Source organism: Primulina eburnea, chromosome 6 (genome assembly GCF_022965805.1).
Source record: "Primulina eburnea isolate SZY01 chromosome 6, ASM2296580v1, whole genome shotgun sequence".
Lineage (NCBI taxonomy): Eukaryota > Viridiplantae > Streptophyta > Magnoliopsida > Lamiales > Gesneriaceae > Primulina > Primulina eburnea.
This window is the reverse complement of record NC_133106.1, coordinates 4,791,525-4,807,047: the sequence shown is the minus strand read 5'-3', so window position 1 is coordinate 4,807,047 and position 15,523 is coordinate 4,791,525. Positions and strand designations below refer to the sequence as shown.

General features: G+C 41.9%; 1 protein-coding gene across 1 annotated transcript; it reads right to left on the bottom strand.

Annotated features, from left to right (window-relative positions):
* Window positions 1-495: 495 nt before the first annotated feature.
* LOC140835285 (uncharacterized) lies at window positions 496-1,470 on the bottom strand. Its single transcript, XM_073200774.1, has 2 exons — window positions 1,357-1,470; window positions 496-1,233 (listed from the first exon to the last, which is right to left on the bottom strand). The coding sequence occupies exons 1-2, from the start codon at window positions 1,468-1,470 to the stop codon at window positions 496-498; spliced, it is 852 nt and encodes a 283-aa protein (XP_073056875.1).
* Window positions 1,471-15,523: the final 14,053 nt, after the last annotated feature.

The following is a 15,523-nucleotide window of genomic DNA, read 5'->3' as shown; positions in this document are numbered from 1 at the left end:
ACTCGCTGTCCCGATTCGATCCTTTCTGTTCACTCTCGGATAGCTGGACGATGATGGAAATTAGAATGGTGCTGACAACCTTGGCATCTTTGAACAAGTCGGGCAGCATCTTGATTTATTCGGGGCCACCAGAACCCGGCCAATATAGTTTTTCGGGATAGGGCAGTTCCGCCGAGGTGTTCCCCACAACATCCTTCATGTATTTCCCAGAGGACGTACTCTACCTCACCTTCTGATAAGCACTCTAGTAATGGGCCTTGATAGAATCGCCTGTACAACACATTATTCAAAAAGACGAACCTGGGCGCTTGTTTTTTATTTTTGCAGCCTGGGCCCGATCTTTTGGGAGCTTTTCATGGACTATGTATTCAACGATAGGCGTCAACCATGAGCTTTTCTGGACCGGGGGTACTTCTTCATCAATAGAGAGCACCAGCCGGGTAAAACATAGAATTTCCCGGGTGCTTATATCTGTCATGGAGGCAGCCAATTTGGCTAGGTATCAGCTTCTGCATTTTTCTCCCGGGGAATTTGTTCGATACTCCAGTCGGTCAGATACGCTGCTCGGGCCGTGATGATCCCTAAATATTTGAGCATTTTTTCGTTCTTGGCCTCATATGTTCCATTGATATGCTGCGTGACCCACTGAGAGTCGGAATAAACAATGACCCAGGAAGCACCGACTTCGTGGGCAGCTTGCAACCCTGCCAACACAGCCTTGTACTCGGTTTCGTTATTGGTGACCCTGGAATCAATTCTCAAGGCCAGCTTGATTTTCTCTTCTGATGGGGCAATTAGGACCACTCCCACTCCACACCCTGATAGGTTTGATGCGCCATCAACAAACACCCTCCATACCTCTTCTTCGACCGGTTGGATCATTTCTGTCAAGAAGTCTGTTAATGCTTTGGCTTTTATAGCAGCTCGTGGTTTGTCTTCAATGTCATACTCCCTGAGCTCCACAATCCATTTAACCATTCTTCCGGAGACTTCGGCATGGGTCATGATCCTCCCGAGGGGAGAATTGGTGAGGACAACGATGGGATGTGAGAGAAAATAGGGCCTCAGTTTCCGAGCCGTCATCACCAGGGCCAATGCTATTTTTTCCACCTCGCCGTATTTTAATTCTGCTCCTCGAAGGGCATGACTGACATAATATATTGGTTTTTGATCGGCTTCTTCTTCCCTGATAAGCACAGAACTAACAGCAAATTCCGTGGCGGAGAGATAGACCTATAATTTTTCCCCAGGCTCGAGCTTGGCCAAGATAGGCAATTCAGCCAGATGTTTCTTCAAGTCTTGAAAAGCTTGCTCACATTTGTCGTCCCAACCAAATTTATGCGCTTTTCTTAGTACTTGGAAGAATGGATAACTCCGATGGGCAGATCGGGAAATGAAATGTGACAGGACAGCAATCCTCCCGTTTAGTTTCTGTACATTTCGGACAGATTGAGGAGAAGGCATGTCCATTATTGCTTTGATTTTCTCAGGGTTGACTTCGATTCACCTGTCAGTTACCAAGAAACCCAAAAATTTACCGCTCCTGACCCCGAACACACACTTGCCCGGGTTGAGCTTTATTCCATATTGTTTCAAAGTGGTGAAATTTTCAGCTAGATCATCAATAAAGTGTGAGACTTCCCTGGTTTTGATTAGAATGTCGTCCACATACACCTCAATGTTCCGACCTATTTGCTTTTGGAAGACAAGATTCATCAAGCGCTGGTACGTAGCTCCCGCATTCTTCAAGCCAAAAGGCATAACAACATAGCAGAAGGTGCCCCCGGAGGTGACAAAACTGGCTTTATCTTGATCTTCCAGAGCCAAAGGGATTTGGTGATACCCCTGATATGCATCCAGAAAGCTTAATAACTCGCATCCAGAAGTGGAATCTACCAGCTGATCAATCTGGGGGGAGTGGATAACAATCTTTGGGGCAAGCTTTATTCAGGTCTCTGAAATCAACACACATCCTCCACTTCCCAGTGGATTTTGGGACGAGGACCACTTTTGATAGCCAGGTAGGGAACTGGACTTCTCTGATATGCCCGGCCCTCAGCAACTCTCCCACTTGCTCTTCAATTACCTTATCTTTTTCAGGGCCAAAATGCCTCTTCTTTTGCTTCACGGGCCGGGATCCCGGGAGGATGTTCAATTTATGTTCGGCCACTTGGGGCGAGATCCCGGCCAACTCCTGTTGAGACCAGGCGAAAACACTAATGTTAGTTTTTAAACATTGTAAGAGATTTACCCGGGTGGACGTGCTGGTGTCTCGGGCCACCCGGACGTGCTTTTCTAGCTCAATTTCCACCACTTCTTCCTCTTCCTCAACAACAAAGTGCACTTCTCTCTCCTTGGCCCCTTCTTGACATTCTTTCTCTTTCCCTTCCCTCATTACCTTCTTTTGATATACCCGGACTGTCTCCCCATAACACCTCCGAGAAGAGGGCTGATCTCCCTTAACTTCCCCAACCTGTCCTCGCACTGGGAATTTGATTTTCTGGTGATAAGTGGCGGCCACGGCTCTCATCTCATTCATGGCCGGCCTTCCCAATATGATATTGTACGAGGATGGGGCATCCACCACTGTAAAAACAGTCATCACAGTATTCCTCAGGTCTCCAGTGCCCAGGGTCAGGGGTAGAGTGATTTCCCCCTCAGTATACACAGCATGTCCAGCAAAACCAAACAAGACAGCCGTAACCCCACAATGATAAAAGCTGGCGGCTGCTTGATTTTCTTGAATTCTAATTTGAAAATGTTTAAATTTAAATATACATCATTAAGATATATTGACTATTCATACGCTGCCTAACATTTAGTATTCCTTCTACCTATTACAATAATAATTATTAAGCAATAGATTCTTTGTTGGTATACCAAATATTTACTATTGATATCTCTTTTGTGAGACTATCTCACGAGTTTATATTCATGAGACGAGTTAATCTGACTTATATCTACCATGAAAAGTAACATATTTATATTAAAAAAATCATGAGTTGGGTCGAAATAAAATTTTTGTATAACAAAAATAGATCCGTGAGACTAGGAAAGGTCCTTAGTATTGTTATGTGATCCGCATAATCCATAAATTATTAGCAATCATACGTGGCTGATTACATGTTCCGAGTGAATAGTATTATTTTTATTTTATATTAAATAAATATCTTTCTACTTTTGTTTATAATTAATATTATGGAAAATAAATAAATAAATAATAATAATAATAATAATAATAATAATAATATCTTCAAATTATTTTAATTAAAATATTATTTAAAAAATATGAGAGCCGTTGGGGCTCTTTGCTGTTAGGCTCTTTGCTGTTATTATTTAAAAAATCATAACATTATTGTTTTATAATTAGTTAATGTTTAAAGTTTTGTTAAGCAGCCGCCAGCTTTTATCATTGACATCATAGTTAGCCACTCGGGCCTGAATGATCAGAGCGTCATTGTGGGGTAGACTAACTCCTCTGAGGTCCTCTGGTCCAAAGCTTATGATTGGCTCTTCTCTCCTCCTCCCATCGATCTCTAAGCATTCCCTCTTGCTTCTGGCTTTTCGGGCCCGGTTGGAATCGCCATCGGTGGAAACCCCCCCCCCCCCCTCGAAATCATTTTAATTACTCCTCGGCTTGGGGAAGGGTCCTTCGTCTCTGCTGATCTGCCCCTTTCTTCCCGATAATTCGCTTCCCCCCTTCTGCTTCCGCTCGGGGTGTTTGTTGACATTAGAGGAATATTTGGTCCGAGACGTCTAGACAATCAAGGTGGCTGTCTAGACTTATCTTGAGGGGGATGGGATGCTGGCATAGGACGTTTACAGAATTCTTTCCTCAGGGTCCGCCATTCATTAGTGTTGTGAGAACACTCTTTATGAAGGGTGCAGTACCCTCTCTGCTGTGGCCTTGATGCCCTCGCCACTGGACTGGGAAGCGGGGCTACGTCCGAGCTGCATTTTTGAATCTCTCGGTCCCGGGAAATTTGATCGAGCAAAACTTGCACTGTGGAATCCTTAATAAAATATGGTTTTGTATGCTCAAAAATTAATCGCAAGTGCACAATGTCAGGTAATAGTACAATGTACGTAAGTACGGGTATCGTTCCACTGAAGACTGTATTTAACAATTATTATTTTCAGTTATTAAATCCTTAGCAACAGAAGTTGATTGGTTGATTATTACTATTGTGATCAAATAAACATGCAAATAAAATTATTCAGGAATTAAAGAATGAAATAGAATATCTAAAATGATGGATTTAAACTTCAAAGAGAAATGAATTTGTTGGGAATATCGGTTCATCTACCCCTTGTTAATTAATTAATTCGTTCGATATTGATTTTATGCTTCCAATAGGATTTCCTATTCAATGGAACACACACTCTCGAGCTATACCAAACTAATTCTACTCAATGAAGTAATTAAATGTCTTTAATTATTTATCAAGAGTGAATTGCATGTCGATTTATGAAATCCCCTAGTTTTCGACCCTTAGGACTATGTCTATCGGCGCGTATCCAATTTCATATATCTATGTAAATTATAGATCCACGGATTATACTATCGTTCCTATCACAAGTTATTCTCTCGAACTCACTCGCAATATAAAAACGTTGTCAAAGTTAGCTACGCTCTAACAACACGATAAAATAGTAGTATAAACAAGAATAACGCAACAATCAAAATATAAATTAATTCAAATCAACATTCGGGGTAGGATCATCTTAAATCCCAACAAATAATAAAAGTTTAGCTACTCGAGTTCATATTAAAACTAAACAAAACAAAGTTTAAAGAATAGAAACTAGATCAGAAATACTCGGCGTGACGAAAATCGCAAAGACGACGGCCGAAAATCTTCAAATCTTCAACTTCTGATGCGAAAAATCTCCAAGGCTTGTGGCGGCTCTGAAATTATGTCTGAGTGTCCCTTTTCCGTCCAAAAATCCTCCCCATATTCTCCCCTTTCTTCAACTAAGGTAAGGAATCGGCAAATATATTTTTCCAAAAATAGGTGGCGCTCGGGCGGTAGAATATTACCGATCGAGCGCCACATCTTCTGTAATCTTGCTTGGGATGTGCGGCAGTCGCGCTCGGGCGGTATAAAATTACCGCCCGAGCGCCGAGTCTTCGGTAAGTTGGCTCTTCGGAAGATAAATCCCGAGCCCGGGCGGTAGAAAATTATCACCCCAGCGCCACATGTTCTGGACATCACCTTTGGCATTCAACTCTCGCGCCCGGGCGGTAGTTTTCTACCGCTTGGGCGCCATATTTTCTGCTCATTTTCTTCTTCGATTGCAGACTTCGCTCCAATTTCGGTTTCCGGTCGTTTTACCTGCAAATTTTTCACGCACAAGTAAGAAACGATCAAATGCATATGCTTACTCTAAAACGAACAAAAATGTAAATGCAATGGACGCATGCACAATGCAAACACACGCATACTTTTAGGCATTAAAACACGTAAAAACTACGCCTATCAACCCACTCATACTAACATTTTGCTTGCTCTCAAGCAAAATAGGTTACAGACTACAACTCAACATGCAACAAACACAAAGTGAAGAGTATTAAACTAACTAAACTGATGGTGAAGTAGCAAACTGGCATCTCATGCCTCAGCGGGTTTTTGAACCACATCCACTTAGTAAAATCACAACATACTTTACTACCCCTTTTCAGAACATCACAACACAACTGTATTTTTCCAAAAGGTGTGGTCGTGTGTGCTGTGGATCTTTCTAGCTTGTGTTTCAAACAGTTTTATTCGCAAATCATGCGGGTTGCCGAATCAACCAGTCAACGCAAGTTTCTCTTTTCTGAGTCCTGTTTCTATTTGGGACCAACCAGTAAACACATACAGTGGTAGAGTTTCATAGCTGAACAATAAAATGTAGGGAGTCAATTGCCAACGTGCTCAAGTGGTTTAGAAAGATGGGGAGTACATAGATCATTTTCACTATGCACTTGTCAGAAATTTTCTCTGACATTCCTCAACGCCTTACATCTCCATCTTTTTTAGCCTTGGGATAGGATTTCATCCCTTTTTAGCTCTCCCTCACCTTACATCCCTTTTATTATTTCATTTTTTTTTGTGCATAGTTTTCTCATGTGTACTCCCTAGGCTTTGGATATAGGGTATTTTTATTTATTTGGCCTAGGGATGGATTTTTAGGTCTTATGCACGATTGGATGAAGGATATTTGAGGAATACATTTGATTTTCTACTTGAGTTTATGCTACTGGTTAGTCACTCATTTCAACAGGTTTTCATTCAAGTTCCACTCGCATCTAATGTTTCTTTAGTTCCCCTCACAGATTATTTTGAACTTAACTATCATCGACAAAACTATTAAAATCCACTATGTGTGCATAAAAAAAATTCAATACATCGGGGGATTCATAACGAGTGATAAGACTAAGCAACATGCAGTTCAATTAGCCCAAAATCATCACTGGCTACCAATTTACTAATTTCACCATCAACTGACACTCATGCAAGACAAATACGAAAGATAACAAATACGAAAACGACCCCCTCATATTGAAGGTGTGCAATGTCCCCATTGCACAAAAGACGAAGAACACAAATGCAAACATGAATGCAAACACAGCAACAAATGCAAAATAAATGATTGAACGAACAATAATCCGAAAACAAAATTATGCAGTAGACAAAATAAAAGAAAAGAAAGGGGAAACAGTAAACTCCCCTAATCAAAGCTCATCCTCATCGTGTTCCGGTGGTGGCACTCCTGTGGCATCCCCTTGCGGAAGGTAGTCATACTGAAACTGGTAGGGAGGAACAAACAGCGGAAGTGGCGGTATGGCCCCTGGATCTACGCCCCCGTGGAGGAGCATAGTGCGCATCATGGAGTCGAGGTGGGCAAGATGGGTCGCCACATTTGCGTTGACCTGCTCCTGATGAGCTATGAAGGCAAGGCTCTCGTCCATTTTTTCATTTTGGGTGCGCCTGCGGGGCTGTGGGCGACGGCTGGCGGCGCTTGATCCACATGCCTCCTCCTCCTGAGTGGGGAAGTCGACGTGTCTTTTTCCCATCTTCCGCTTTAAGTCATCTACACAAATAGCCTTCATCGGCTGCAACCACTCTTCATCCTCACGGAAGACAACTCCCGCCCTCGCACACAATTCAGAGATGATGGTGGGGAAAAAGAGACCGACATGACTATTGTGGGCACTCAATATTATTTGAGAATTTATCAGCTTGCCTACATTTATGTTGTATCCAGCTGTCAAAGCATACAGGAGCACCGCCCGCTCTTTTTGCACCTCGCTCTTATGCGAGACAGGCATCATCCGTCGGGCCACAAATAGGTACCAAAGGGCAATTTCCGCTTTCAAATACTTCTCGACGAAACAGCTCAGCGGTCCGCCCAAAGGTTTCCACATTGTGCCCTGGTGGCACAGCTCTGCGAGGATTGTATCATAATCAGAGTCGGTGCCCAATGCCTCAAATTTAGAGTCATCAACTTCCGCTGTTTCTAATAGTGCATTGATCGTAACAGAGTCACACAGAACTAGTCGACCCCTAACAAAGACCCTACCATCTTTCCCTGCTGCCGCATTCGCATAGAATTCTCTAACAACTGAAACTACCGCCGCCTTGGGTTGAGTCCCAAATTGTTCCCATCCACGCCGGCCCAAATCCACAAGAGGCCCTAGATATCTGTCCTAAAATTGTCTACGAAATCCCCTCTCGGTTATAGGGTTTCTGTGAATCTTAGCATGATCGTATCTAGCCCTAGCCGCCTCACTCACAAACCGATGTCTATCAAAGGATGAAGATGAAGAGGAGGAACCGGGATTACCTCGTTGTTTCTTGGGAGCCATGGTAGTGGTGACGGAGATAGTGGGTGACCGGAGAGGGTTATTCTTGCTTCCTAAGGAGGGTTGTGCCTTGTTGCCGGAAAATGGAGTGGAGATTAAGTGTCTGCACAAGAAAATCGAAAGAGGGGGTTGAGTTAGAGTTAGGGATTTGGGGAGAAATTTTCGCAGAATGAAAAGGGGAAAGAGATTTCACGTCTTTATCTGCAAGCGCACTCGAGCGGTAAAAAATTACCGCTCGAGCGCCAGGTTCTTTGGAATTTTTTCGCAAAATGAGTGGGAGCTCTGTAGATTATGAAATCAATGGTCGCGCTCGAGCGGTAGAAATGACTGCACGAGCGCCGAGCTCTCTGAAAAATTGACACCCACCTCTCTTTTTTTTTTTGTGAAATAAAAACTAAACAATAGTAAAAGAAAATAAAACATACTGACAAGAAAGAAAAATTAAATTAAATGCAAGAGAAGGGAAATAAAAGTAGTTCTCAATTTACAGTCGAGAGCTAGACTGTCGGCCGGTCTCAGTTTGAATTGTCTTGGAACCGGGTGATTTCAAGTTGTGGCTCAATTATGCTACCCATGTAGCGCTTCAGTTGTTGGGCATTGACCGTGAATGTCCCATCCTTCCCATCGTGCAGTTCCACGGCTCCCGACGGGTATACTTTAGAAATCACGAATGGTCCAGACCATCGCTACTTCAATTTTCCAGGAAACAGTCGCAACCGAGAGTTGTAGAGTAGAACATTGTCACCTTCCTTGAATTCCCTCTCGATGATCCGCTTGTCATGGGCCTTCTTCGTCTTCTCCTTGTATGACAGTGCAAGATCATATGCCAGGTTCCGGAATTCCTCTAACTAATCCAGTTGCAGCAGACGTCGTTCACCTGTGTCAGTAAAATTAAAGTTCAATGTTTTTGTGGCCCAGTATGCTCGAATGCTCCAACTCTACAGGTAAATGACATGCTTTACCAAACAACAACCTATATGGTGTAGTGCCTATAGGTGTTTTAAAAGCAGTCCTATATGCCCAAAACGCATCATCTAATCTCACTTATCAGTCTTTCCAACTGACACCTACAACTTTCTCCAAAATCCGCTTTATCTCTCGGTTCGACACTTCCACTTGACCACTCGTTTTGGGGTGATATGGGGTAGAGATCTTGTGTGCGACACCGTATTTTCTCAAGAGTTTTTCAAATAGTTTATTGCAAAAATGGGTGCCACCATCACTAATGATTGCTCTTGGTGTCCCAAACCTGTTAAAAATATTTTTCTTTAAAAATTTCAGGACAACTTGAGCATCATTAGTGGCATACGCTTCTGCCTCTACCCACTTAGACACATAATCAACCGCAACCAAGATATATTTTTTCGTGAACGAACTGGGAAACGGTCCCATGATATCTATCCCCCATACATCAAAAACCTCACACTCAAGAATATTGTTTAACGGCATTTCATGACGGTTAGAGATGTTACCTGATCGCTGGCATTTATCACAGGTTAGCACATAAGCACGAGCATCTTTAAAGAGGGTTGCCCAATAAAAGCCACATTCAAGTACCTTAGATGCCATCCTTGTTGGTCCAAAATGACCATCTATCTCACGGTCATGGTAATGGTTGAGCATTTGCCCAAACTCCTCCTCTGCAACACATTTTCTTATCATGGAATCTGCACAAATCTTAAACAAAAATGGTTCCTCCTAAAAATAGTATTTCACGTCAGAGAAGAATTTCTTTCGTTGGCGAAACAATAGATTTGGTGGTGGTGTGCCTGTGAAAAGAAAGTTAGCGAAATTTGCATACCAAGGTCAGTGTCTCACCTCAAATAGCTGCTCATCAGGAAACCAATCATTTATAGCTTGATCTACACAATCATTACTATTCAGCTCTAACCTAGACAAGTGATCCGCTACCACATTCTCGACACCTTTCTTATCTTTTATTTCTAAATCAAATTCTTGTAATAATAAAATCCACCGAAGTAAGCGTGGCTTTGCATCTTTTTTAGCAAGTAAATATTTCAATGCCGAGTGATCTGTGTAAACAATTACTTTGGACAAAACAATGTATGAATGAAATTTGTCAAGCGCAAATACTACTTCAAGTAATTCCTTTTCAGTTGTTTCATAATTCAATTGAGCCTCGTCAAGGGTCTTACTTGCGTAGTAAATTGTATGAAATACCTTGTTTTGACGCTGGCCAAGCACAGCCCCCACCGCCGTATCACTGGCATTGCACATGATCTCGAAGGGCAGATCCCAATCCGGTGCCACCAAGACAGGAGCCATCACCAAGCGCTCCTTCAAATCCTCGTACGCCTGTAAACAGTCAGCATTGAAATCAAAAGGCACATCTTTCATGAGTAAGGAAGATAAAGGTTTGGCAATTTTTGAAAAGTCTTTGATAAACCGCCTATAAAAACCGGCGTGGCCTAGAAAACTTTTAACTCCCTTCACTGAGGCTGGTGGCGGTAGGTTCTTTATGACTTCAATTTTAGCTTTGTCCACCTCAATTCCTTGTTCTGAAACCTTGTGCCCTAAAACAATTCCCTCTTGTACCATGAAATAGCACTTTTCCCAATTAAACACCAAGTTCGTCTCCTCGCACATTCTCAACATGGATCTCAAATTCTGCAAACACTCATCAAAAATTGCACCAAAGATAGAAAAGGCATCCATAAATACTTCAAGAAAGGTTTCAATCATATCATGGAATATAGCAGTCATGCAGCGCTGAAATGTAGCAGGTGCATTACAAAGACCAAAAGGCATACAAAGGCAAAAGTTCCATAAGGACAAGTGAAAGTGGTTTTCTCTTGGTCCTCAGGTGCAATAGTGATTTGATTATACACCGAATACCCATCTAGAAAACAATAAAATTCATGCCCCGCTAATCTCTCCAACATTTGATCAATAAAGGGAAGGGGAAAATGGTCCTTAAGGGTGGCATCATTCAACTTCCTATAGTCAATACACACTCTCCACCCCGTGACAGTTCTCGTGGGAATAAGTTCATTCTTTTCATTAGTGATCACCGTAATCCCACCTTTCTTTGGCACGCATTGAAAATGACTTATCCAAGCACTATCTGAAATATGATAGATAATACATGAATCGAGAAGCTTAATAGTTTCAGCCTTCACTACCTCTTGCATCTTTGGATTTAGTCGTCTTTGAGGTTGCACGAGAGGTGAGTACTTTTCTTCCATCAAGATTTTATGCATGAATATCGATGGACTGATTCCCTTGATGTCTGCCACCTTCCAAGCGAATGCTCTTTTGTGCTCTTTGAGAATTTGCAACAATTTTTTCTCCATAGCATTTGTCAAAGCAGCAGAAATAATGACAGGCAAAGTGTTATTTTCACCTAGGTATACGTATTTTAATTGCGGAGGTAAGGGTTTGAGTTCAAGCGTCGGTGGTTCCTCGATGCTTGACTTTGGAGGGATCAAATCTCTGCGCTCTTCTAGACCTTCTAGTCTCATCCTCATCGGCCTTCTCCATGGATGGTTGGCATTAAAGTATGCCACTATTTCAGCTTTTTCTGCATCCAAGTCGTCATCCTCCAATTCACTTGTGAGGGTGGCTTCCAAAGGGTCCCCAAGAGTATCATGCACATAGTTAGACACGAGAGCATCAACAGCATCAATTCTATAACAACTATCAGAGTGCAGTGTGTGCTTAAGTGCATTAAAAATATCAAAAGTGATCTCTTCCTCACCCACTCTCAATCTCAACTTTCCTTCTTGAACATCAATCAGGGCCTTGCCAGTCGCAAGGAATGGTCTCCCCAGAATCAACGGCATCTCTATGTCTTCCTCCATGCCAAGTACCACAAAGTCCGCAGGGAAAATAAAATTTTCCACTTTCACTAGCACATCCTCAATCACTCCCCAGAATCAACGGCATCTCTATTGATATGCAATTTTTTAAATACCTCAAGAAACTTACCGAATTGTGCATCTAGTTTTGCTTTTTTTAGTGCTGTAGGAAAAGGTGGAGGGATAACAATTTTAGGTTGTGCAGTGGGTGCTGGTGTAGAGTTAGAGGACTTAACTTTGGTTCAGAATTCTCATCCAATTTTTGAGTTTTATCTTTTTCTCTTGACTCTAAAACTTTCCCACTCTTCAACTCAATGGCCTTCACTTGCTCTTTTGGATTTGTCTCTGTGTTACTTGGCAAGGTGTCCGGCTCTCTACTTGCTATCATCTTGGACAACTGTCCAATTTGATTCTCGAGCCCTTTTATTGATGCATCTTGGTTTTGAAGTCTAGTTTCAGTGGATGAAATAAACTTAGACATCATTTGCTCCAGGTTGCACATCTCTTCTCTAGGAGGATCAGATTTATGGTTGTTTCCCATATGATTGTCCTCCTTGCAGTTGATTCTGACTGTTTTGACCGTCCTATGAAAAGTTGGGATGTTGCCTCCATCCAGTATTGTATGTGTTTGAGTACGGATCATTCCTCGGACGGTTCTGAACTCCCACTTGGTTCACTGGTGCCTCCTCATTTATATAGAAAGGACCACTATCTTGACAGTCCTTAACATAGTACTCTCCTCCGCATTTTTCACAAAATATCTCTTGCAGGCGCATCACTGTCCCGTTTACGTTCATGCTGTCTATTTTCCTGTGGAGTGCTTCTAATTGTGCGGTGACAGCTGAAAAGTCAGTTACCTGTTGTACTCCTGCATTCCTTCGCTGAGTGTTCCTTTTAGATTGAGGGAGATAGTTGTTAGCAGCCATCTCCTCTAGTAATTCATACCCCTCTTCGGCCGTTTTCCTCAACAGATTTCCGCAGGCTGCAGCATCTATCATGGTTCGGTTAGATGAAATTAAACCATAGTAAAAATTTTGGACCACTAACCCAAGAGGCAACTCATGATGTGGGCATCTTCACAAAAAATCTTTGTAGTGCTCCCAAGCCTCGTAGAGTGACTTCTGCTCAAATTGAGAGAAGGTGGTTATGTCCGCTCGCAGCTTCATGGTTTTTGATGGAGAAAAGTACTTCAAGGGAATGCCTTGGCCATATCCTCCCAAGTTGTGATTGAACCTACAGGCAAACAATTCAACCAAGATTTATCTTTATCACTCAAAGAGAACGGAAATAAACGTAGTCTAACAGCATCATCTGAAACTCCATTAAATTTAAAAGTATCTCAAATTTCTAAGAAGTCGGCGATATGAGTGTTTGGATCATCTAGCGCATTTCCCCCGAATTGGACAGTGTTCTGGATCATTTGAATTATTGTTGTCTTGATCTCAAACTGGTTTTCCCTAACAGTTGGTCGCACTATGCTTGGACGTGCTCCATCAAGCGATGGTTGCGCATACTCAAGCATGGGTATGCGCCTTGGCTCTTCGATACTTGGATCTTCGTGATGCTCCTCCTCACGTTCGTTCCTGTTCATTATGTCTCTTAGTATTTGTTGTTGTCGTCTTCTACGTAAGGTTCTTTCAATCTCGGGATCGAATGTCTCTAGTTCAGACTCTAGAGACCTTGGCATGCACAAGAGAGATATCTGTGAAAAAAAAATTCGAAGGTGTCAACCAAAGTGAAAACAGAGAATGCTAAAGTAAATAATTGAAAATAAAATTGTAGATTAACAGTCCCCGGCAACGGCGCCAAAAACTTGAGCGAGCAAAACTTGCAGTGTGGAATCCTTAATAAAATATGGTTTTGTATGCTCAAAATTAATCGCAATTGCACGATGTCAAGTAATATTACAATGTACGTAAGTACGAGTATCGTTCCACTGAATACTGTATTTAACAATTATTATTTTCAGTTATTAAATCCTTACCAACGAAGGTTTATTGGTTGATTATTACTATTGTGATCAAATAAACATGAAAATAAAATTATTCAGGAATTAAAGAATGAAATAGAATATCTAAAATGATAGATTTAAACTTCAAAGAGAAATGAATTTTTTGGGAATATCGGTTCATCTACCCCTTGTTAATTAATTAATTCGTTCGATATTGATTTTATGCTTCCGAGAGGATTTCCTATTCAATGGAACACACTCTCTCGAGCTATGCCAAACTAATTCTACTCAATGAAGTAATTAAATGTCTTTAATTATTTATCAAGAGTGAATTGCATGTCGACTTATGAAATCCTCTAGTTTTCGAACCTTAGGACTATGACAATCGGCGCGTATCCAATTTCATATATCTATGTAAATTGTAGATCCACGGATTACACTATCGTTCCTATCACAAGTTATTCTCTCGAACTCACTCACAATATAAAAACGTTGTCAAAGTTAGCTACGCTCTAACAACACGATAAAATAGTAGTATAAACAAGAATAACGCAACAATCGAAATATAAATTAATTCAAATCAACGTTCGGGGTAGGATCATCTTAAATCCCAACAAATAATAAAAGTTTAGCTACTCGAGTTCATATTAAAACTAAACAAAACAAAGTTTAAAGAATAGAAACTAGATCAGAAATACTCGGCGTGACGAAAATCGCAAAGACGACGCCCGAAATCTTCAAATCTTCAACTTCTGACGCGAAAAATCTCCAAGGCTTGTGGCGGCTCTGAAATTATGTCTGAGTGTCCCTTTTCCGTCCAAAAATCCTCCCCATATCCTCCCCTTTCTTCAACTAAGGTAAGGAATCGGCAAATATATTTTTCCAAAAATAGGTGGCGCTCGGGCGGTAGAATATTACCGCTCGAGCGCCACATCTTCTGTAATCTTGCTTGGGATGTGCGGCAGTCGCGCTCGGGCGGTATAAAATTACCGCCCGAGCGCCGAGTCTTCGGTAAGTTGGCTCTTCGGAAGATAAATCCCGAGCCCAGACGGTAGAAAATTACCACCCGAGCACCACATGTTCTGGACATCACCTTTGGCATTCAACTCTCACGCCCGGGCGGTAGTTTTCTACCGCTCGGGCGCCACCTTTTCTGTTCATTTTCTTCTTCGATTGCATACTTCGCTCCAATTTTGATTTCCGGTCGTTTTACCTACAAATTTGTCACGCACAAGTAAGAAACGATCAAATGCATATGCTTACTCTAAAACGAACACAAATGTAAATGCAATGGACGCATGCACAATGCAAACACACGCAAACTAATGCATTAAAACACGTAAAAACTAAGTCTATCACAATTCTCAAAGGTACATGAGAGAAATGTCCCGGGCCACTTTTCTTGGGAGCTCTTTCTTCAGGCCTGACAGCCCGGTCTCCTCTCGACCTCTTCAAAGATTCTCTCTTCTGGTTATGCGCTTCTTCCATATTAATGTATTTCTCTGCCCGGGACAAGAGATTTTCAAAATTCCCGGGCAACCTCTTGGTTAAGGATCGGAAAAATCCCCTTCCCACAGTCCTTGCATAAACGCGGTAGTTTTTGTCTCGGGTGCACAGGCCGGCACATCCAGGGCCACCCGGTTGATTCTCTTGATATATGCCCTTAGAGTTTCATCTTGTCTCTGCTTTACCTCAAACAAGCTGAAAACAGTCTTCTTGTATTTCTTGCTGCTGCTAAATTGATGCAAGAATACCTTTTGGAAATCTTCAAAGAAATGAATGCTTTGTGGTGCCAACCCTTCAAACCATCTTTGTGCAGAGTCGACCAATGTGGTTAGGAACACATTGCCCTTAATTTGGTCTCCAAAGCAATGCAGCATGGCCATGTTTTCGAAACGAGCAAGG